Below are 24,817 nucleotides of genomic sequence, written 5' to 3' on the forward strand. Positions count from 1 at the left end.
CTCGAGCACCTGGGTGCTTTGAGAACCTTGGGAGAACCGTTGATGGTACCCCTCCCGCTCCGCCCGAGTCCTTATACCCTCTAAATGAGCGTGGCGAGAGGAAGATGTGTGAAACGCTGGTCATGAAACGCTGGCCACTGCGCGTGGCGCTGCGCGAGCAAACCTCGGTCACTGCGCGTGGTGCTGCGCGAGCAAGCCTCGGTCACGCAGCGCTCGATCCGTCGGTCGCCGGGAGTGCCCGACCCAGGTAGCGGACCGCGGCTCTGTACCTCGGGCACGTAACCCCACTCATGGGTCAGCTGATGAAGCAGCGACACAGTAGGACGCGGCGCTCTGCTCCGTTCCACCGGCCCTTATTGGGCAATATCAGACTGATGTGTGTTTTTGCAGGTTGTATCGTACCGCATGCTCTTGGTTCCTTGGAAGTTGAGCGTCTGGTGGTTTGGTTTTTTAAGGAATTGCATTAACTGCATTCCTTGGTCAAAGCATTGGCACTCAGATTAGCCAGCAGTTGCAGAGGAGTGTATCCGATGATCAAATGCAGATTAAATACGAGTATTTACCACACAATTCCAGTTATTTGTGTTTATCGAACCAGCTACCGCACCCGCAATCGTTCCTTTGCAGCACACCGTTACCTAATCACCAGAGCTTTACTGAATGTGATCTAGCATACGGTACAGTGTAGCCACCGAAGGTGTCCCGCTACACTCGTAAGCGTCGCAGCTCAGTGGTGGAGGCTTTCATTTCCAAGGGCTTCGATATGGGCTAAGATGGTAGTTGTCTCGCTTCTCTGTGCTTTGCTGCGGTCGGGGAAGGTATGTCGACGCCAGATGATCTCAGATGATGAATACTTGTGTTATTGAAGCTCTTGTCCGAGCCTTTTGATTGCTTGAATTTCTGTGGTCACCGCCCACGCTAAGCACTGCTCGCTGCGTGAGCCCCGTCCCTGCCGCCCGATCGTTAAATTCTGGCTAAATCTGCTGAATTTTGCGTCAAAAGCTTAGCATTCCGCAATCCTCGCTGTCAATCGAGCTTTTGACGTCATCTGACCTCTAGCGCGGCCGCTGCAGCTGGCTAGGAGCCAATTCAGTCGGGGGCATGTAGCCAGGGCCCCAAGTGGCTTAATCCGCAGCGGGCACTCGAATCGGAAGGCACGCGTCATGACGAAGTGAACTGTCAGGACCAACAAACATGTCGTTAAGTTTTCAGATTGCGATCTCCAGTGGTGATGGGATGAGCGTGGCAGGTGACACCAGGTGATGCCAGATGACACGCACGCGCATTGTAGTCTTCAGATGGCATGCTTGCAATGTTACAGCCTGTACAATCCGGACTCTTCTGCGATGGATGCGGCCAAGTCCTGTCCGGAGCAGGACTGCATTTCCTCGGACACGTCCAGCGTCATTCGGGACCGGGACGAGGAGTTCCACACTCTGCGTCACTCGCTGCTGCTCATCTCGCTCGCCTGGTCTATGGTCGTGGTGAGTGAAGGCTCCTGACGGTGGACCTCTGCACTGAGACTGCGCCTGACGGTGGACCTCTGCACTGAGACTGCGAAAGTGGCTCTCGCATCTGATTTGTTTACCAATGGTTAAAGCAATCCTTCAGTAATACGGGACACAGTTATACAGTGCACATAGCTGGGCAGGTTTCGGTAAGCACTCGCTCACGGCCAAAAAATGGTGTCAATCCCCACCCGCCGTATCATGTGCTGACATAGAGCGTTGCGTCCTTGTACCTTCACTGCAGCGGAGCGTCATACCGTGGCTGGCCTTTGGCCGAGCTCGGTCCTGGGCACCCTCACTCGCAGGTCTGGTCTAAACAAACGTAGCGCCTGCCGAGCTCTCATCGCTACCCGGCCGCGTATGCCGCGGGACAAGAATGGAGTTCTGGGTTCAGGCAGCTGCCAGCAGTCTCAGGGCACTTCTCACCGTCCCTTTTCATTGCGTTGTCCCGACACGTGTGAAGTCAGATAAGCTGAACGAGCTGTAGCTGACTTGTATTTCGGGTGAAAATCTTTGAAAGTGCCCGTCAGTTTATAATTTGCTGCGGAAAATCGTTCCGTTGCAAGCCTTCGTGAAATGCGCTATTACAGCAGAGTCAGCAAGATCGCCGGATCCCATCATTTTCTCGTCGCTCGCATTCCTACTCTCAGCCTTAGCTTCAGCCTAACGCTAATCCCCGGCTTTCAGAGTATGTTCTTGTGCGGGTGCAGCCTGCCAGTACAGCGCGAGGGCAAGATGGGCGGAGTCTACATCCAGCTGACGTTCATCGACACCATCATCAACTTTGGCCAGGGCGTCCTCGCCTTCTTCGTGCTCGGTCTCGACCCCGAGGCCTTCCTAATGCCACTGCGCAGCAGGTGAGCACATCTGGGTCGCACTGCTCCCTGTGCGTATCCAGTGTCTCCTGATCGCCGGCGTGGTGCTCATCACATACCACCGCACTGGGACGCTGCCGCACTGCTTTGCCCCACCGAGATCGGAGACAGGTTGTCCTTGACACACCAGGTTGTCTAGCGGGCACCAGCTGAAAAGAAGGCAAAACCTAGGAGATCATATCATGAACGTAACCTTCTCATGAGCCATGTGGGAGATGTGTGTGATTGAGGCTTCACGGTTCACTCAGCTGTTGAGGCTATATGGCATCGTCTGCCTCTCACCCTGGCGGGGATAGCGGGCACCACGGGGTACCGAGCCCCCGTGTCTCTGGTTTCCCAGACACGCCGTTTAATCACAACACTATCGGTAGCATTGGTCTACGCATTACCAATGTATTGGTCTTCTGGCTCTGAAACAATGCAAACGAGTGGAAAGAGCGTTATGAAGATATCTATAGATCGGCTAATATCTGTCACCGGTTAGGCATGCCTTTAACAATGGCCTTCTTGATGGGTTCACGCGACATTCTTGGAAAACGTGCGGTTGAAAAAGCGCGATTACAGCACTCATATGCTTCATGTTGCGCTCGGTCCACAGTCCGAAAGTAAATTGATACGTTTGTTAAGTGTTTGCCGCCCGGGATTTATTTTCAGGTAATGTCTGTTCCGTCCCGTTCAACAGACGGAAGAGGACGCTTGTGTTTCTATTTAACATAATGCACGTACTAAAAAAAAATCCGTAGTGCATAGTGCAAATCGTGCACGGTTTACCTGTTTGGCTTCGCAAGGTCAAAAGAACAGTGACCGTGGTGCGCTTCAAAAGAGCACGATAGGCTCTCAACGTTTCGGCGTAAAACTGCAGGGCGAAACGGCACCTCTGCTCATGTTGATCAGAAGTGGTTCTCCAGCATGCGAATCAGCCAGTCAAACACCACAATTAATCAGTCCGGTGTGAGGTGCACTGTGCTGTTTGCTCCGCCTTGTTTATCACGAAGTCGTGACAACGACTCCCGCCCCATCACGAGATGGTGCTGCAACCTTTCTGCAACGTTTCCTACCATAACAACGCGCGTACTGCGTCTATTAGATTGTGTTCCTTTAAACAGCAAAGTATTTGTTATTACTAAGGCAATTATTCTTCCGTACATGTCCGTGCGGGCCACGAGACGTTATTCAATGTTACCAAGTTGGGAGGGGGGGGGGGGGGGCGATAACTGTTTCGGTCCCCTGGCCACCCACCGATCTTGCGCTAAAGAGTCTGCTTCCTCCTTCAGCCGCTGCTACACTTGTCACCGCTGTCAACTACCCTAGCGTCCTGATTGTCACTGTCTAATCCGCACCTACTATGGTGTCTGCCGTTGGCGTCAAAATTATATTTATTGACACCCAGTTTCAATATTGAGGTAGCAGGGTACACATTGCGGGATGGGGCTGCGTTCAAATGCACGGCATAGATCTCGACCACGCTATACACGGCCGCTGCCTGTGCTCAGTGCTCACACTCCCTGCTGACACCCCGGGTCCGATTGCCGCAACCGCGCTCACGCACTTTGCCGACGCCCCGGGTCTGACTGCTGCAGCCGCCCCTGATTCCCCACACGCCCTGCCGATGCCCCGGGTCCGACCGCTGCGCCGCCGTCGCAGAATAGTGTCACGACTTTGTCAGTGTGACACTATGCACGGTAGCGTACAGCACACGTCTCTTTGGTACTGTGATGGCGGCAGAAGCCAGCTTCCGTGCACAAGCCTTGCTCGTGCCGTCAGCCGCCCAGCATAATGGCCTTCTTGGCGACGGCAGGTGGATGCGTCTGCGGTACGGCGGCTCCTGCTTTGGCTCGGCCCTGCGGCGCAAGGCGTCCCGTCCGAGCGACGATCACGACCACGTGTGCCAGAAGTTCATCGACTTCTACCTGGAGCAGTGCATCCAGGAGATCGTGCGCGATCGCAGGTAAGCGGCAAGCTGCACGCACGTGCTTTCTTTTTCACCTGTAGTCGTTTTCTAAGAGCAGAAAGCCGTGCGATTTGGCGCATTGCGTACATTTTGGCGCACCGTTGGGTCGCTTTCTGGCTCATTGGCTATTGGAAAGGGAATGTCCCACGTGCTGTGCATGTATTCTACTCGCGCACATTTCGGCGACGTATTCCTATGAACGCAGTATACCAGTCATCGCCGAGCGAAGAGCGAGAAAGACAAACGGGCAGTTGTAGGCAGTGTGGTTTTGCTTTCACAGTGCTTCTTGGACTGACGTTACATTTTATGTATGCTTTCCTGACACCTCTGATTTGCTCCTACCTAGCTTTCAAATAATGTCAGATTTTAGGGAAATAGATGACGAATAAGCTGATTTTATTCCTAGGGCCTGAGATGCATCGCTCTTCTGCATCTATGCTTGTCGCGCTTCTCCACCTGACCACCGCCGTCGCGATGCTCCACCCACAACACATGTCGCCGCGAGACGTCCGTTGACGGGGGCGCGCGGGCCGTTGCAGGGTGCAGCAGAAGCTCCTACACGACGTGTTCCTGGGCACGGAGCTGGTGGACTGGCTGCTGCTGCAGGGGCTGGCCGGCAGCAGGCGCGCCGCCGTCCGCTACGCGCGCCGCCTGGTGGCCGGCGGCCTGATCGAGCACCACCAGCAGACCTACCACTTCCACGACATGCCCTTCTGGTACCGGCTGACGGCCACCTTTCGCGAGGGCAACGAGCCACGTGCCAAGATCTCCACCGTCAGCACCACCATCGTCAACGTCGACTGACTCCGGACCTGACTCTCGGGCAGCGCTCCGGCCGTCAACGAGACTTCACCCTTCGGCTGTAAAGCCATTGTTTCCCCTGTCTGTGACGTTTGGCTGTTTAGTGTTTAGCTGACTTCTCGCGGCCCCTGAGAACGCCCGTGAGGCGAGAGCCGGCGCCTTGCCCCTCCCTGGCTGTGTCCTGCTGGGAGTCGGGTCACACCGGCTGGACCGGCGGTCCCCCGGCGCGGCTGGGCGGCTGGCCAGCGAGGTGCACCGTTCGCCGCTGGTCACCAGGTCGGCGATGAGGTAAAGCAGGGTCAGACACTTTTCACTGCGTGGCTGCGTGTGATGCGTGCGCCAGTCCGTCATAACCGAATTAGTAAATGATGGACATGTAAGGAAGATGTTCTGCATGGTATAATACTGTACATTCTGGACAAGAGGTTTATTTACGCAAAACGGAATGAGTTCGACTTTACGTCACTTTGTTTCAATATTAGAGAAATGTTCTTGTAAGCCTGCGTATAATGTATATTTGTTTTATGTTAATGGCTTTGCCATGACGTGCAGCTCATAGTGACGAAGCACAGGACATGATACATTGATTTAAAGGTGGAAGCAAATGACCATGTGATTGAAAAGTATGCATGGCTCCGGAACAATCTTGTACTATGTAATATTCAGGACAACATTCTGAACCCCCGTACACGTAAAACCCCACGCCTGCAACGGCGCAGGTTTTGATCGGTATGAAGCCCCTGAGGTCATATTTGGCAATGCTGCGGCCAGCAAAAGGCGCGGCCGTCTGATGGGCGGCTATAGTCCGCTCGCGCAGGCGAAGGCTGCTGGTGTTTTTGGCCTGTTAGAGTAGCCATCTTATTCCGTAGGACTTGAACGATAAGTGCATACAATGTTGTAGGGTACGTTGTCGATTGTTAAACAAGATTGTGATGCGTTTAGACAGCACTCATGCGGGCAGCATGGCGTGACAATGTTGAAATAAATTATCTCCGAGAACTAAGGGCGTTTCCCCATGACGACAGCGATCCAGCAGGTGAAGCTTCTTTTTATACATTGCGGAGTATCTTCTCTTTGAGCCCCGCGAAACTCACAACGTGCGGACGGTGTTCCAAGAATGGTGCGGAGCGACTACTTACCAGGCGCCCCTAACGCTGGCATGTCCTCACGGCCGCAGCCGGTGCAGCCGCGGCGTGGAACGCCTCGGGCGGGGTGGAGGCGTTCCTCACGGCCGCAGTCGGTGAAGCCGCGGCGTGGAACGCCTCGGGCGGGATGGAGGCGTTCCTCACGGCCGCAGTCGGTGAAGCCGCGGCGTGGAACGCCTCGGGCGGGATGGAGGCGTTCCTCACGGCCGCAGTCGGTGAAGCCGTGGCGTGGAACGCCCCGGACTGGGCTCGAAGCATGGGCCCGCCCGAAGCGTAGCGCCAGGCTGGTCGGCTTCCCTGCGAATCTGCACTCTCGGCGGCTACAGGAGAGGCCTCGGCCGATCCTTGCAGGATAGATCGGCTTAGAGGCGCACTACGCGCAGATGTTTGGTGCTGGCGTCTGCTGCAGATTACATCATAGTGTTTGGCCTTTCAACAAGAGTACCACGAAATGTGAGCTTCTTGCCCACAGGCGTTAGCTCGTGGTTGCCCGTCGTGCGCCTTGTCTATCAACTCGTGGCGTTGTTAGGAAAATATATTTTAGTAGCAATCACAGCTGCGAATTAGAAAGCTCGATGTTATTTGGGCGTCACTTCTGTGCCCTACCACACATCGTAACATCCAGCACAGTGATAGCCTGTGCGGCTGTTTACCACGAGCAGCACTTAGGTAAACATCAGCCGCGTGTTTGCATGCTATGGCGTATGCCTAATACAGATTTATCGATAGGGCAGGTTTAGTTCGCCAATTTTCAGAGTCCATTTACGACTCGCGGGGCGGGTGGACACCAGGATTCATGAAAACACCCTGTGGAACGTGCCTGGATGTGCCATATCACAATAAACAAGTTGCATACCACCATAAATAAAAAAGCATGCTGTGCTCATCAGGACGTGAGCAATGCCCGATGCATGACACATGTTTGTAGCAAGAAGGCTTCCACCATGAAACAGCCACCTCGAAGGGCAGTAACTGCGTCGTATGCAGAACATACTCATGGCAAGTTACAGAGCCTTCAGATCACCCTCGCAAGTTTTCAAAAATCCATTTTCAGATGCTGAGACTGCACCATTTCCCGTTCCAGTTAGAAAAACCGATGCTTTCCTACCATCCCGCAAGGAAGGTACGGAAAATCTCTCGGGGGAGGTTATGGGTAAGACTCGCTCACCTCTCTGCATATGTAATGCCTTAGGGCTAATGTTGGCATGCGCTGAACATAGCAAGTAGCTCGCTGCATCCCTTAACTTGCTGACGCCGTCTACAAACCTGGTGCCAGGCCATATCAACTTATACGATATATCGTCAAATAAGCAACGCCCGAGCCACCACGGGTGAAACATTCCAGACGTGTTCTTTTCTGCTCTCTTAAGTATGAACAGCGGCGAATTTAGTGGTGGGTTACTCGCACCGCTCGCCTGACGCTAGCCGCGCCATCTATGAATTAACGGCGCCATTTCGAGTCACGGCCTGCCGCGTCCAGACGGCGCAGTATTCGTCAGGCCGGTCGCTTCGGTCCGTCCGGCGGCACTTCTGTCAGAGGCGCACCAGGCAGCACCAGGCGGCGCCACCGTCACCTCCAGTGGCTGATGCTGTCGCGTGTCGCCCCCGCAGACTCCGTTAAGCGGTGCGCAGACGCCTGCGCCTGGCGCGCGGCTTATGACTGTCGCTGGGCCAGCTAGGGCCAGTCGCAGGCGTCGCCGGTGCTCCCCTCGGCTGGCACAGCTCGTACTCCTTCCGTGACGTGTAGCTGGTCAGCGTTGGGGTCTCCTGCGGCGGCGACGCGAAGGTGATTAACGTAGTCTTGCCTCGCGTGGAGGTCCGGGTATGAATGCCTGGGGACTAATGGAACGACTACGGACACCGGTGTTCCGTGAAGCTCCCGCGGCGACGTGCGTCGTGTACATCTCCTTTAAAAGGTGGCGAGTAGCGAGCAAAACAAGAAGTGCACACTTCGTATCAACACTTTGATTGAGGCATCACAGTGCTTCAGCCAGGGGCATTGACTTATGCAAATTACTGGGGGGGGGGGGGGGGGGAATTCAAACATGGCATCCTAAGCTACTGACATTGTTGATCTATGCATGAATTAAGCCCCCTTGATTTTGATGAGCTGTATTACTTTTGCATTGTCGCACCACACCCCAAAACACACTTGGTATCAGCAGCATAGCAGGTAGCCATGTTCATCAACTGATGGGCAGCGAATGTGAATTGCTTATGTGAATGCCTAACGTATGCAGACAACATCGGACCCCCAAGAAAACAGTGGGGGTCAAAGTCAGCGTGGGGACAGGACCCTCTTAAAAGTATAGAAATCCGTGGTTCCCCTGTTAATAAGGCCACGATGAGTCCTCCGTGAGCTGCAAGTCATGTTGGGACAGTTCTACCAAGGCAAAATTGTGTGTGTTCACCTCAGTATTACTTGATGCTTATACGCGTGCACAAACGCGTTATCATGTCAGCGGTCTCCTAGTTGTAATTTGTTCAGTGCATTAGCGGGAAACATTATTCACATAGATAAAACAGAAGTATTAGCTTTAATCCTCTGAGAAAAGCCAGGAGAATGGAGATACAGTTGAATGACAAGTCGACGATAATAATAAAAGTTAAAATTAAAATGGAGATGTAGACTTCTGCTATTGCTTCGATAAAGGCATGTTGCCGAAATATCAACCCAACTATATCTCCATTCTCCTGGCTTTTCTGCGAGGTCTCTAGGGGTTTCGAAGCCTTTAGTTTTTCTACTAGGAACCTGGGCAATGTGGCAGTAAAGCAATATTCTTCACAGTGGGAGTACGGAGAGCATCCAATACACGCAAACACAGTGCATTAAGCATTCCCCTATGCATTAATAAAAATTAATGCACATTCGATAATGTCTTAATGGGACCATGAATTGACTTCAAGGCGTAGCCAGCCGAACGGCAGTCATAGCCACTCTGTAGGATGTTACATTCAGCCCGATGAGTTCCTGATTTTAGCTGAGCTGAATGCACGCAAGCGCCTGCACGCTTACTTCCATGCGCTAATATAAAAACGTAAAAATTTGAGTTAGCTATGCATCGCAGACGGATTCACGACTCTAGCTGCTGTAGCTGCTGTGGTGTAGCACAAAACGGGACACGGTGAAAAATGGCGAGATCCATTTTTCTGGCTCACGCACCCATGACACGTACAAGTGCGCCCGCACACTTTATACCGAGCGATTACCCGTTCAGTTCCTGACTGAAGCGTGCCGCTCCCGGGCAACTCCGCCCCGTCGTTGTCGATATATTGATTCGGGATCGCGTAATGGCACGATGACAGTGAAATCACTTTTCGAAGTCGTCAAAATCTATCTTGCCAGCCGATGTAAGCGTGACACCTGGCACGTGCGATATCACAGTTACCAACACGCCGTATCCCGTTGACTTACCTATCAAAGGGTGCCACTCTCGGGTCGCTTCGAGCCATCGTTGTCGATAAATCGATGCGAGATGGTGTAATGGTTCTATGGCAGTAAAGCACTTCAGCCAGTCGCGTGCGCAACCGCCGTTGGCAGGATTATAGATAGCCTGCGTCGTTAGACCTTGAAAACAGGCCGCGGGCTCCCGGGAGATGGGGAGTGGCTCTTCGTCGCGGCGTAAAAACCGGTAATGCAACCCTTCACGTCTAGTTAATTTGCAGCGAAATGTTTAACTAATCGGCCAATGAAAGGAAGGTAAAGAGAACAAATCAATCGACGAACACAACGGCGTAATTTTTGCTGCCAAAATTTTCCGGGTTTGAGGATAACGTTTTGCATTTGGCAATGGCTTCAAATTATGTTGTTTGTAACTTCCCTTGAAGTTTGCAGCGCAACCGTGCGCCGTGCGCAAGGTTGTGATGTAAAGTTAAACTTCAGCGGTTGCATTTTTCAACGTTGGGATATTCCTTTCATGCCTTTACCTGCACTGTTTAAAGGGAGTGTTTCACATTTGAAGATATCAAAGCATTAGAGCATTAGACACAATGAATCACTTGTAATTATTGGTACACCTTTAAGCCTAGAAAGCTGCTTTAGACAATGCAGTTTCCCTGTATAGTAAATATCCTCCTCGATGCGTCATTGCTTGATTACGTAATCGCATCATGCACCACATTGATTGAGAGTCAATTGACAGCCGTTTTAGCTGGAAATTGTGCCCACGAACGCAAGAAATAAACGACTCATTGTATTTTCCTTAGCCTTCATCGTCGCATGGCTTATGAAATGGCTGGATTTGAATGACGTTATTATCATATTATGAATGCCAAGGTGAACTTGAAATACTTTTCCATAGATACTCTCCCCATTTTTTGAGGGCGTGTAGCTCATGAAATAAAACGGTTTATGTCTTAAAAAGACCAGGTCTGTGAACGGGGCCGAAAGGTCTTCAAAATGACTATTTCGGTTCAAAACCCCATGCAAATGTGGGACACTTCCTTTACCCAGATATGGTCAAAATAGAAAAAATGTCAGAAACGAACAGTGACATATTTCCAACTCGTGTGCACGTGCCACGTTCCATGTGGCGGGATAATCTTACAAACAACCGGTTGCCCATTCGATTTCCTACTTTCTGTGTAAATTTTGTGTTGCTCCGACCAGTCGTTGTTGAGGTGTGGCTCATGGAGTGCACGCGTGTCGGACCATTCGCCGGTCGCCGTTGAGTTTGTGTTCCCCATGTTAAGCTCGAAGGATTTCTGCGAAACATTTTTTCGCCTATTTTATGTGTTAACGGTGCAATGTACGCAGCCGTCACAAAACACTGCCGACCATGGCCGTCACATAACACTGCCGACCATGGCCGTCACATAACACTGCCGACCATGGCCGTCACAAAACACTGCCGACCATGGCCGGCGGCACAGGGCCGTGTGTAAATCGCGCATCACAATTTCCTATCGTTAAGCTGGAGCGTCAGACAGAAGAAATGCGGATACACTCACGCCCGTTCATTTAGCAATGAGGATTTTACAAGACACGCAGGGCTTCTCTTGACGTGCTGCACCCAACTGAAGAGTCATATTACCCCAGTTAAGCTCGCCCGTGTCTCAGGCAGATACAGCAGGCGAAGTGTGCCTTGCAAAGCGCATGTAAGGAAGCTGCACTTAGATGTCAAAGCTCCTTAGAGCATAGCGAGAAAAATGCTTTACGTTTACTTCATAAAATCCATCGAACGCTTTGTAGGAATGCTTTCGGGGTCGAGGCTTTGCTAGATGTTCATGCAGTAGGTTTCGGGGTCTGGCCTCTCCCGTTACCCCGGAAAAATAGGGTGCCTCTCGGCCAAGGCAGGCTCCTGTACGAAAATTCCACAGAATGGCGCCAGGAAGGCCAAGGGAATGAGGCCGCGAAACCCTGGCGATAAAGTATCTCTAAGCCTTCGTAGAAGTCCATGAACCCATATGTGTATGTTGAAGCCCACAACTGAGAGAAAGGCACCATTAATTGTAGACAAAACGCTTCTCAAGCCTAGACAAACGGGTGCCCAGTCCTGGATAAATTGTCGCCAAAAAAGTCCTGGTAGAGGGGTGCTTCAAAACTGGGTACAGGAAAGCGCTCCAGACCTGAGTACAGGAAAGCCCGTGTAAATCAGAGCCCCGGGCCAGGCAGATAATTGCCACCTAGTTCTAAGCAAAGGGATTCCCCCATCCGAAATAGAAGGCTGCCTCAAGCCGGGGAAGATGGAGCCTAAATCAGCAAGCTCGCTGCGCCGACAGAGGGCGTGCCCAAGTCAAGGTGAACGGCACGAACTAAATCAGGAGAATATCCCCCACCGAAGAAGGGACGTCCCAAGCTAGGTCCATACGGCGGCCCCCTCAGTCCATGGTACACATTACACAAACCCGCAGGTGGGTGGCTCTCCGTCCACGTAGATCAATATTCCAAACCCAAATGGCTCTGGGGAGTGTAGCGGGGGGGGGGGGGGGAGGGGTTCAAATACAGATAGAGGGACGTCCCCAAGCCCGTGAAAAGGCGAGGCCCAGCCTAGACACAGTAACACCGCGGCCAAACCGCAATACAGGGAGACTAAAGCTTGGCAAGAGGGCACCCCAAACTCAAACAGACAGAGACACAGGCAACCGCGCTGACACCAAAAGCGTAGCTATGGTCATGCCGAGAACCTAGGTTTATCTAGGCTGCTCCATCACTCAATAAGCAAATGAAGTCGTGTACCACTTTAACCTAACGAGGATTACAAAAACTGAGAAAAGGGGAATATTGCTTGTTTTAGACTGAGCTGTACTATTTCTTTGTGTTATTTCATGAGTTGACATTTCACCATCGGGCGCCAAAAAAAGATCGACGGACTGACCGCAAAGTAAACAAAATGGACTTTGGCTCCCCAGGCGGTAACATTGGCGCTGGGATCTTAGGCCTTTTTTAAATGAAGACAGTACATTCTTGTAAGCGATATGCATTAATTTGGTGAAGCACATATATCGAATTACGGTCATGTCCATGTATTTGAAATGTGAGCACCAATGCGGTCTGTAAGCTATCTTGACATAAATAATTCATCCCCAGGAACCTGGTGGATTTGGCACTTTTTGACATCGTAGGTGGACATCTACCGCGAATGAGAATGTGTCACGTGCTTTAGTTGGGTGTTTTTTCAGACCTTGTATCATATTTCTGCGCGATGTGCCGAACGCCATTCTTTTGCTTCTGCCGAAGATGCAAGTAGATATTAACGATATTCTAACGGAAAATATATAACAACAAATTTTAGCAATTTTATAGTATCTTGATCTTTAACCTGTTGAGCCAAGTCAAGCAAAATATAAGATCGATCGAGTGTTACCCAGAAAACATTAATTGCAACGTAATACGTCCTGGTATTTAACAATGTCTACAAGAAAAGACTACTAACTTTGACACACCCACACACCCATAACCACACCCATATATATATATATATATATATATATATATATATATATATATATATACATATATATATATATATACTGTTGATTTAATAGCATGGCTTGTTCCGCATTGATTACTTTTTCTGTAATCTCAGTATTTCTGAGAACAGGCCATACGTTAGCTTGATGTTCGTAAATGGTGTCCTCCATCACCTAGGACTGAAAGCAGCGGAAACGTTCTTACGCTTAACAACACAGGTAATTCGAACGTTCGACTCCTGTATTTGCTACGATTTAGCCATCATTAAACTCAGCCTAAGGCAACAAATAAAACAAAATAATTGTTGTTCAAACATGAACGATAAATGTACAAGATCTGCTTGATGATCTTTAAAATAGCTTTTTCAGATCAAAACCCCATACAAATGTGGAACACTTCAAGGCAACGCACGACTACCTACAAGATGTGGGCATCTTCAGCGACATCCAGAAAGGTCATATGGCTGAGGCATACGCAACAGTTCTGAGGCATGTTCTGAGAAAGGTCATATGGCTGAGGCATACGCAACGAAAATAATGCAGGTTGAAGCCAAAGTCTCAAAGCACGTCATCTAGCGCTAATCTCCTGTTTGTCTGGCCCTCGACATTGAGCGCTGGTGCAGTGCTCCCAGTTCAGCACTGCTTGCAGCTTTTTTCGCTGCCGCTGACGAAATTGCAATGTTACAAACCAGTAAGCCTTGTGATACAGCTAGTTTGTCAGTATTTTTTTCAATGATGATAAATGGCGCCGTTTTGCAGGCGTAACCCTAGCCTCCTGTTCACAGTTGTTACGGTGAGGCCTTTGTAGCCCATTGAACGGGCAGCAAAGTTGTGTTTGTGACTTACCTTTACACTACATTGACATGACTCAAGCCTTCCACGCAGAGATTTGTGCTGCGCTTTATGAGGAGAGAAGATGAGTCTGTATGACTTCTGTGGTAGGAAAAGATCCCCGTATTATATATATATATATATATATATATATATATATATATATATATATATATATATATACGTGCGTGCGTGCGTGCGTGCATGTATGTGTGTGCGTGTGTGTATGTGTGTGTATGTGTGTGTATCCTTACATCAATATGTACATCTATATGCATGTATGTATATATATATATATATATATATATATATATATATATATATATATATATATATATATATATATATATGACTGTATTTGTCATAAACACAATTTTAAAACAAGGTCTCAAAATGGGACGTCTTCATTGGGTGAAATCATTAGAAGAGACAAACAAATTGAGCCCAGGCAGCTTTTCGACAACAAAGCACAGATCAAGGTTGCTGAAGATAAGCGGCGTCTGTCTATTAATCACGTACTGGGGACATCAGCTAAACATTAAAAAATACTGAAGAATGCCCAACAGCTTTTGGGACACACTGACGACGTAAGGGGCATATCCAAAGACCAGGCTGGTAGACGCAAAAATAAAAAAAACAGCTTTGGGCGGCCATGGAAATGTGGGGAAAAACTGTGGCATCTATGGACGCAAGTATCAATGACACGCTTCTGAAACGTATGATCAGACCATTGATTGTAAATTGAGCAACGTGAAATCTGGTGTTCATTGTAATGCATCCGAGTTTATATTTAGTACTGAGGGAACAGGAAATGTCTGTTTACACTCATTCGGCAAGCTCTTGATCAACCATAGAAAGAGAAAAAAGCCGGCTGTGGATTATTCCGTATCACTCCGCGGTAGATCAATGGACTGCTCGGTGTGTGATGTGAGGTTTGTTGGCCTAAAGAGGGTGTGGGGCAAAACTGTCGTGTTATATAAGGCTCAGGAAGTAAAAGAGGATTGGTATACTGGCATCGTTGCTCCCTCAAAAGCACTTCATACCAAAAACAAACCATATACATTGTACAAAATATGTGCAAAATGTGTTTTGCACAAGGGTGCACTCTGGCTTGTCACGTCCATAATTATCATGGTCCAGATTACTGATACTTGGAAATAAATCGGACAGGTTTCGCTGAAAAAGAATATATATATATATATATATATATATATATATATATATATATATATATATATATATATATGAACAGCTTAGGCAACAGTTAACAGCTTTGTCAAAATATTAAAGGTACCATAAATGATCTGGACTGATAAAAAACTAGTGTGCCTTTTTATATCATTTATTGAACGAGGCGCAATTTTGACAAATCATCATGGTCGCATCGCTTATACAGGCAAAAAAGTGGCCATTATTTGAAGGCCAACGTAGCTGACTACGATAAAAGAGTAAACAATGTGCGTGCATATTGATACAGCTTTTCCCCAACCGTTGTTCGCTGGAACCGTTTGGATAGGCCTACGCCAAAAAATCAATACATTGTTGTTTTGATGCTTCTTGAACTGCCAACGAGCAAAAAGGCCAAGAGAAGTGCTTTTACATAATGTGTAGGCCTAATGTATACATTCTGTAAAAACATTTTTCTTTACTTTTTTGCTGTAGTGTTTAAGCATAATGTGTACTTATCCATATGCATTAATTTCGCTTTATAGCACTGTAACAGGCTATAAAGCGGAATCAATGCTACCCATAGCATTTTCTCACGGAAGCAGAACGATTGAAAGAGCATTGATGTGCATTGATTACGGGAAGCCAGCTTTTATGGCGCGAGTTTGGAGTAGCAAAATGCTTCCAAACTACAGCTGCGAGCCAATGAAGTAGTTGTTTTGAGTGATGCTAGATGCTTTCTACTGTGGCGTGGTGTCTTCGGTGACTGCAACGCCCGAAATGACCCGGGGCTTCTTCATGTGGTTTAATGCAACGTATAGGTGGCATTGTTACAGGAATCAGGCGATGTCTACTTTCCTGTGGAATATTCAAGAAAGATCTCAATACCGCGCGTCATAAGCGCACGCTATTTGGGAACAGGCTCACCTCTGCACCATCATAACAGTTATGCATACATGTTCTAAACCATTAATTCGGGAGCCTCAGTTTTATAATATTTCTACATTCGAGCGACATCCGAACTGCTTTGGAAGGTCTCGCGGAATTCTGCATTCACATGCCTGCTCATCACGATATAAAATCCCTTGTTCAGTCCTACTCCTCACGATATAAAGGCATCTTTTGTTCAACTCGTCACGATATGAAGGCATCTCTTGTTCAACTCGCCACGATATAAAGGCATTTCTTGTTCAACTCGTCAGGACATAAAGGCAACTATCGTTCAACTCGTCACGATATAAAGTCGTTTCTTGTTCAGTAATATTGTGGGGGGACGCTTTCAAGATTTGTAGGCGTCAATAAAAATTTGGACTTTTATCCAGTCATGAACCTAAATCAATTTGCAGCCGTATTCTCGGGTTTCTCAAGTAAAGTTCCTTCTCCCAGGTCAGGAGGAAATTTTAACGTGACTTCTGAGGAATGATTGTCCCCGCCCACCCCATCGCGTGTCAGAGATGTTTTGGGAGGAATTTTGGATGATGCCTCAACAAATCCAAAGCGCCCTTTGAGGATATTGGGGAGGGGCGGGGGCACTCTCATTGGAACAATATTTGATTGTCACCCAACACTAGGCATATCCTGTTGCTAACAGCCTGACCCCACAACCCTACACTGTAAGTAGATTGAACAAATAACTTTTGCCGAAAACAAAGTCCGCGCCGTGACAGTCCACCATTGCTCGGGTGCTTACCTGATCATATTCGGCGTACTTCTGCGGCTCGGGTGACGCTCGGGTGCTTACCTGATCATATTCGGCGTACTTCTGCGGCTCGGGTGACGCTCGGGTGCTTACCTGATCATATTCGCGCGCACTTCTGCGGCTCGGGTGACGCTCGGGTGCTTACCTGATCATATTCGGCGTACTTCTGCGGCTCGGGTGACGCTCGGGTGCTTACCTGATCATATTCGGCGTACTTCTGCGGCTCGGGTGACGCTCGGGTGCTTACCTGATCATATTCGGCGTACTTCTGCGGCTCGGGTGACGGGGAGATCAGCTGCTTCTCTCGGGTCCTTACCTGATCATATTCGGCGCACTTCTGCGGCTCGGGTGACGCTCGGGTGCTTACCTGATCATATTCGGCGTACTTCTGCGGCTCGGGTGACGGGGAGATCAGCTGCTTCTCTCGGGTGCTTACCTGATCATATTCGGTGAACTTCTGCGGCTCGGGTGACGGGGAGATCAGCTGCTTCTCTCGGGTGCTTACCTGATCATATTCGGTGAACTTCTGCGGTTCGGGTGACGGGTAGACCAGCTGCTTCTCTCGGGTGCTTGCCTGATCATATTCGGTGCACTTCTGCGGCTCGGGTGACGGGGAGATCAGCTGCTTCTCTCGGGTGCTTACCTGATCATATTCGGGAACTTCTGCGGCTCGGGTGACGGGGAGATCAGCTGCTTCTCTCGGGCGCCTACCTGATCATATTTGGCGCACTTCTGCGGCTCGGGTGACGCTCGGGTGCTTACCTGATCATATTCGGCGTACTTCTGCGGCTCGGGTGACGGGAGATCGCTGTCTCTCTCGGGGTGTTACCTGATCATATTCGGCGCACTTCTGCGGCTCGGTGCGCTCGGGTGCTTACCTGATCATTTCGGCGTACTTCTGCGGCTCGGGTGACGTGGAGATCAGCTGCTTCTCTCGGGTGCTTACCTGATCATATTCGGCGCACTTCTGCGGCTCGGGTAACGGGGAGATCAGCTGCTTCTCTCGGGTGCTTACCTGATCATATTCGGCGCACTTCTGCGGCTCGGGTGACGGGGAGATCAGCTGCTTCTCTCGGGTGCTTACCTGATCATATTCGGTGCACTTCTGCGGCTCGGGTGACGGGGAGATCAGTCGCTTCTCTAGTGTCTCATGGCCATGATGAGGCGTCTGAGGGAGATGGAATCATATCTTAGTACGACATATTGAAGACGCATTTCAACTTACGTGGACATTGAACCAGACACCGAGAGCAACTCAAGCCTGACAAATTATATTGGAGGTTTTGATGACATGTTTTGCTTTACCGTTATGTTCCACCACTAATAACTTTTTTAGAGCACGGGTCCGCGAGTCATACTAGATTACATCAGATTTCCGAATGTGTCGAAATGTGAGCGCTTAAATGCGTCTGATTCGGGTGCAGAACACATCTTTTCGTCCTCTAGAAATCAGCCTTTCTCCTTGGCGTATAGAGGTTTCGTACAAGCCTTCCTCCGGGTGTTCTGCTTATCACGAAAAATTGTTCAGCAAGATTTCATAGCTGATGTGTCTTCAGATATCATGGGGGTGCGCAGCGATTTTTGACGTTTTCAGGTGATGTTCTTGCGTCACCATAGGACTCAACTTGAAATGTGAAATTATTGAGGGTTTGCGGACAAAATGAGACAGAGACACAGAACACGACACCATTCCAAAGCTCTGGTTGATCTCATCCTCTGGTGTGCAAAGCTCTTGCATATAAACTTCGTGACAAATCTTGTGGCAAGCATCTCGTCTAAGCAGGGGTGTAGTTTCCATTCAGATGGGGGGGGGGGGGCTTTAGCCCCCACAATTTAGCTCCAACCCCGTCACTTTGAGGAGAAAGTGTGCCAAATTTGGGGAGAAACCTACTTTTGGCATACTTTGAGGGAAGATTTCGTCATATTTGACGGTTCTGCCCGCCCACGAACTCATTTTGTGGAACCACACCGCTGTCTAGCGGTTTAAAGCCCATGTTCCAACACGTTATATCTTTCACGTCTTTGAGTCCAGTGGAATTCTCAACAAACTCTGGGGCGTATGATAAGAACTGCATCTTGCACTCAGTGCTGAGGAGGCCTAGCAACACATGGCGTCGCGTTGGTTGCGGCAGCTTTCGGACGTCTCTTGAATGATTGACGAGCAGCCGGCGCGCTGGTGGCGCCTGAATTTTACAGAGGGCCGCCCAAGCTGTTTACAGCCCGGCCAGCTAGCTTAGACCTTAGACTTTTCAAAGCGAAATTGCGACATTAGGAATAAGTGATTTAGTGCAGTAGATCCTGCTTTTATAATACACATTTTATCATTGCACCATGGGTCATGATCCCGAAGCAATGGCCTAGATTATTACAAAAGCGTGTCAATGTATATTCGCGCTACGTAGAACCTTACATTAAAATTGCGCTCATCGAACACAGATGGCAAGAGCAGCACTGACCTGAGCATGGCCCCGTCATCCTCATCTCTGTCAAAATGACGACTATTGAACACAGATGGCAAGAGCAGCACTGACCTGAGCGTGGCCCCGTCATCCTCATCTCTGTCAAAATGACGACTATTGAACACAGATGGCAAAAGCAGCACTGACCTGAGCGTGCCCCCCTCATCCTCATCTCTGTCCGGATTCGACATGCCGGCCAGAGACAGGCTCCTCCTCTTGCTCTTCCCTCCGCTCGACGGCGTCTCGTGGCGGCGGCTGTGCTCGGAAGAAGGAGTCTTGCGATCCCCGAACGTCGGTCGTGCTGGCGAGAACAGCGAGCTGGGGTTCTCGTGACTCTCCGAGGTCTTCTCCGGGGATGGCGTGCGTGTGCGCTGGCTCCGGGTGGTCGGACCGCTGTGGCCAGGGCTCTCCCTCTCCGGAGATGGTGTGTGGGTTCGGTATTCCGGCCGGATCTTCGCACCGTTGTGAAGTGCCCGATCCTTTCCTGGGGACGGTGTACGCACGCGGTTCTGACTCCGGGTCTTGGGACCGGCGTAAGCCGGCCGTGGCTTACCCGGCGAGGGCGTGCGTGTCTTCAGGTCAGCGTGCCCCGGTCGCGGCTTATCTGGTGTGCGAGATCGGTCTCCAGCCAGCGTCTCCGGGCTTTTGTGCCACCGGTGTTTCTGCTCGGGGGAACGGGGATGACGCCGCTGAGGCTGTGCGGAACTGGACACATTATTCCCTCTGTGGCTCCTGTCTCCGGGAGGCGGGGATGTATCGGAGGAGCCTCGGTCAGGGAATGTATCAAGGTATCTCTCGTGCGTCTCTTTCCCATTGGGAGATGGGCTGGAGGATCTACGCTTTCGTGCAGCTGACCGATTTTGCCGATCCGTCGATTCCACCATGTGGTCTTGGTGTCTCCTCTGTGCATTATTTTCCTTCCGAGTTTGCGTTAGCTGCTTCTGGTCCGCATGTGACTCCCGGACGCCTGGCTTCTGCTTGCTGTCTGCGTGTCCACGCTTATGATGATCTCCTCCGCCATCGGGTGAAGGGGAGTGGCTTGTCTCTCTATCATCGCCCGCCCGCCAGCGACGCGCGCCCTGGCTGGAGCGAGGCTGGTCCCGCGGCGAACCGCGGTCGGCCCCCGCCTCGTCCGCCGGCCGGCCAGACACGCCAGATCGCGGCGGTCCCTTCGGCGAGCGAGCGTCCCTGCGAAGCGGCGCCGTCGACGCCGCCGACGCCGCCGATCTCGGCTGGATCAGGTCCTCCAGGGCGCCTGCCCGTCGGCCGCCGGCCGCCGGCCGCTGCGCCGGAACCCCCCTGCCCTCACTGCCTGACCGAGAACGCGAGCGCGGCGGGGCGGCCGTGCTGGTGCGCGCTGCGGCTGCTGGGCGGAGCGGGCTCTCGGACCGGTGGGGCGTGGCTACTTCATGTTTTGCAGCGGAGTCAGCGGCTGGCCGATCCGGCTTGCGCCTTACGTCACGCAGAGCGCTGCGACCCGACAACTTTGGTACCGCAGATAAGGAGGAGCTCAAAAAGTCATCAAAACCAGAGAAATCACTTGGTTTCTTTTTAGCTGGTTTGTCTTTGGAACGTTGGGATTTCGCCTTAGGGGCTGATGTATCACGGTCGCGTTCATCACTTGATTCTTCGCCCGATGACGCCCTGTTGCTGCTCCCTTTGGAATGCGTGCCATCTACGTTGGCCTCTGAATCTTTCTTCATGACAAGATCGGCAATGTCCCAGTCTGGGGACAAGGAGCGGTCATTCCGATCACGTGGCTTATTGCGAAGGTCATTCATTAGCTCTTCATCTCCATCCCCCGTGCGCCACATGTTTTTGTAATCCACAGTTTTCTCCGCCCCCACACCGGTCGCCTTCTCTCGCGGTCCACCATACGACTTGTCAAAGTCCATTTCATCGAGAAATTTGTCGAGCTCACGCTTTCTTGGAACGACAGCCGAGCCTGATTCGGGAGATTTCGACTTATTTGATCTGCCTGCATCGAAGCCTTGGGCAAGGTCCATCAAATCGCTCATCCCTCCGCTGCCGTCACGTTTGAGCGCATCTGGTTTATCCTTCCCGTACTTGCGATTCTTCGTACCCTTGTCACTGGCATCAATTTGGTTGTAGAGTGACGTCAGCTCAGCGGGGTGCTCCTTGGGCGCCGTCGGACGACGGGAGTAGGCGTCCCTCTCGCTGCGGGAGATACCTCCGATACCGAGCTCCCCGGTGTCACCATCACCCGTGCGCCAGGTCTCTTCTGCTGACAGGTCATCGCTTGATACGTTCTCGCTGGAGCGTCTTGCTGGTCTTTTGGTGCGTCCCGATGCACCTATTTCGCTGGGGCGCGAATGGGGCGATTTGCGGTCTTCCTCTGTGCGGCCTTTCCCTTTTGTTTGATAATCGCTAACCACCCCCTCTGTTCCACCTGCCTTTGAATCCTTGCCTGTCCGCGTCGATTTACCCGTACCTCGCGCCTTGGGAATCCTGGATCCCTGAGCGACGGCGGCTTTCCTGCCTGGCACACCATTTGCAGCGGTGTTTTGTTTCGCCGCGACTTTTGCCGGCTCAGACACGCTCGCCCCGCCGGGGGTGGACCGGCCCCTCGTCACCGCGGACGCCGTGACGGTCCTGCTCGCGCTGGCGGCGGGCTTGACCTGGGCCCGCGGGCTGCGCCGAGCACCAGGCCGCGCTCGGCCGGTGGCGGCGTCACCCTCAGCCGGCCCCGTCTCATTTGGCACGCTCGTCACGCGAATCTTGAATCCGCTGGAGGCGGTGGGCTCGCGCCCTCTCTTGCGATCGTGCATCGGACAGCTGGCGGCGTGCTCGTGGTGGTCGTCGTCGTCCAGTGCGTCGTGCGCCGGTTTGGCGGGCACCTCCGCCGAACGCCGCCTGGCTGAGGCCGCCTCGGCCGACCTGCGACCGGCGACCGCCGACGCCGACGCCCTGCCCGCCTGCGGACCGTAGCTCACGGGAGCCCGCATGGCGCGTGTCGACATGGCACCGACGCTGCGTGCTCACCCCGCCGACGGCTGGCAGCAGTGCCCAATCACAAGTCACCGCAGCGGTCCCCGGTCGCACCTCGCTGCGCCTCGGTCGCGCTTGCACTGCACTGTTGACAGGTGTTCGGGACGCCGTGGGCGGCGGCGGGCGGCCTCGCTACGGCCTCGGCCCGGTCGCCGGCGTCAGCTCGCGCCCGGCCGCCGCCGCGCCGCCCCCCAACCGGTCCGTCTGTCCGCTCGGCCGCCGCTAGGTGCTCAGCCTACGTGTACTGCGCTGCATAAGGTCTGGCGATCGGCCGATTCCAGGAATGTGGCGCGCTGCAGAACGCTCGCCACGGTCATGTGCCACCTGGTGGTCCACTGTAGCTGTAACTGTAACTGTACGCCCACCTGGACGCAAAGTCGGCGTAAAAGACCGCTTCCTTGGCTCCAGTCGTCAGCAGCACCCTAGCAATTTTCTTTCGATTATGTTTTCCTGGTACTGCTTGCTCCTTTGTAGGGTATTGGTTATACCGATGCTCCTCTGGCGTCGCCTCTTCGGTGCTCCTTTACTGTCCTGCTTTCTTTGAAGGAGCCGCTAGTACGGCCCTCGTACCCACTGACCGCTGGTTGCTGCTCTTCTGGGTTAGTCAGCCAGCTTGTCTCCACCTCGGCACGCGCTCGGCGGTCGCCGTCGCCGTGTGTGACTGCCGACCAGGGCCGACCGCGTCGCCGCCAGGAGGCCGGGCTCGCGTGCGGTGACGTCACGTGGTCGGCAGATCATCCGCCCATCCCGTCGCCCACGCCCCGTGTTTAGCATCGGGACGAGGGAGCACTGCCTCCTGCTACCCATCTGCCGACCTGGCGCCGAAGGCCGTCCTATCGGTGGTGAATGGAGCAGTGCATTGTCGCTATTGAAGCCGCAGTAAACCTGTGAAGCCGACTCTTGGAAGGCAAAGAGTGGGACTGTGTGTTTTAGAGCTAATGAATACTTCGCAGCCGTAAACTGTTGATGGAATTCGAGCCCAGAGCGTAGCCTTGGGTGCATACTTATACGCGGGTGACGACCACAAAACACGTCCTCCGCGCAAGAGAGAGAGAGAGGGGGAGGATGAGAGAGAGAAGAGAGAGAGAGAGGAGAGAGAGAGAGAAGAGAGAGAGAGAGAGAGAGAGAGGAGAGAGAGAGAGAGAGAGAGAGAGATAGAGAGAGAGGAGAGAGAGAGAGAGAGAGTGAGAGAGAGAGAGAGAGAGAGAGAGAGAGAGAGAGAGAGAGAGAGAGAGAGAGAGAGATAGAGAGAGAGAGTCGAGATGAGAGAGAATAGAGAGGAATGAGAGAGGTGGGAATGGTGAGGGGAAAAACATGAGGCAGCAGAGAATCCTAGCAGAGTGCAGAAGGAAAGAGCAGTTCGTTTGTACTGTGCCAAACTTAACACGCCGTGCTTGTCCTGATGGCGGCACATCGGCATACCGAGCTACAACCGGCGCCACCAGCCTGGTTTGTTCCATTCAGGGTGAGTATCGAGAAATGACGCGTCTTCTTGTCACTGTCGTCAAACAATATTGATGTCGTTCTGCTTACGTCTAACGTCCCGTGGCCTCCACTTTACATCCGCACATATGTACTGATGGGTAACGGGAAATATGCGGAAAGGGAGAATATTCATCAAAGTCATCTCATGACACGCGATGAATGTATTTCACCTCAAAACACAGTTCACACAATCCGAATGTTTTGTCGTTAAAACGGCGATACAATATGAACAATGAACCTATCGATAATGTATGCTTGTCATCCAGTTTTTGAACTCAGCATGGCCTGACAAATAAATCAATGATGGAGCCGACAGCGAACGTCCAGTAATCGGCTGCTTAAGGGGATTCCAAGCTCTGGTGTTGCATAAAAATATATAACACGATCATTTCAACTTCAGGGACGTAATGTTTCCAAATGAGTTTGCCGGCTGAACACCGAAAATTGACTTAAAATAGTGCCAGGATACACCAACACACATGTTTATCCCGGATTTTGCCAACTTTCTTCTCGAAGTTGGCGAGGAAGGGGCTGGATCCCAAACTGGAGAGGCTGAAGCCCAACTGGGGAGATTGGAGCCACCCCGAAACGAACAGACAGCTACACAACCTGGTTAAATGAGTTAACTTCAACAAGAAATATCGTATGGTGCACAAAATACCCGGTCAGCAGATTAAGGACAGAATCAGCAACAAGGCAACAACTGTATGACTATCCTTGTCCAACGACCCCAGCGAGACAGCGTTATCATCGAAACCTCTTACTGGAGGTGTCACAACAAAATGAAAGCGAACCCAGACTCCGGTCTGTTCTCACATTCATAAACAAGGCGCAAGCGAGCGAACAATGACACAATTAGCTCGGCAATCCACAAATCTCAAAGCTCACGCGTGTGCGTCACCCGACAACCGCGCCTAGCTGAACAGCCCTTAAAGTTCACGCGTGTGCGTCACCCGACAACCGCGCCTAGCTGAA

The 24,817-nt window shown here is 51.5% G+C and overlaps 2 protein-coding genes across 2 annotated transcripts in view; one reads left to right on the forward strand and one right to left on the reverse strand.

The window, feature by feature from the left end:
- The window catches only part of LOC119109497 (integral membrane protein GPR155), a gene marked incomplete in the record, with an annotated part of 68,651 nt that extends 62,522 nt beyond the window's left edge, over window positions 1-6,129 (forward strand). The window contains 4 exon segments of the mRNA XM_037233126.1: window positions 1,322-1,484; window positions 2,196-2,365; window positions 4,182-4,331; window positions 4,874-6,129. Of these exon segments, the coding sequence (XP_037089021.1) occupies window positions 1,322-1,484; window positions 2,196-2,365; window positions 4,182-4,331; window positions 4,874-5,138 (748 nt within the window).
- Window positions 6,130-6,801: 672 nt separating this feature from the next.
- On the reverse strand, window positions 6,802-22,995 carry LOC119109564 (serine/arginine repetitive matrix protein 2). The gene is made up of 3 exons (XM_037233235.1): window positions 19,496-22,995; window positions 17,974-18,057; window positions 6,802-8,047 (listed from the first exon to the last, which is right to left on the reverse strand). Exons 1-2 carry the CDS (start codon window positions 22,327-22,329, stop codon window positions 18,030-18,032), a joined length of 2,862 nt encoding a protein of 953 aa, XP_037089130.1. The 5' UTR covers window positions 22,330-22,995; the 3' UTR covers window positions 6,802-8,047; window positions 17,974-18,029.
- Window positions 22,996-24,817: the final 1,822 nt, after the last annotated feature.

Source organism: Pollicipes pollicipes, unplaced genomic scaffold (assembly GCF_011947565.3).
Source record: "Pollicipes pollicipes isolate AB1234 unplaced genomic scaffold, Ppol_2.1 Scaffold_7231;HRSCAF=8579_pilon_pilon_pilon, whole genome shotgun sequence".
Taxonomy (NCBI): Eukaryota; Metazoa; Arthropoda; class Thecostraca; order Pollicipedomorpha; family Pollicipedidae; genus Pollicipes; species Pollicipes pollicipes.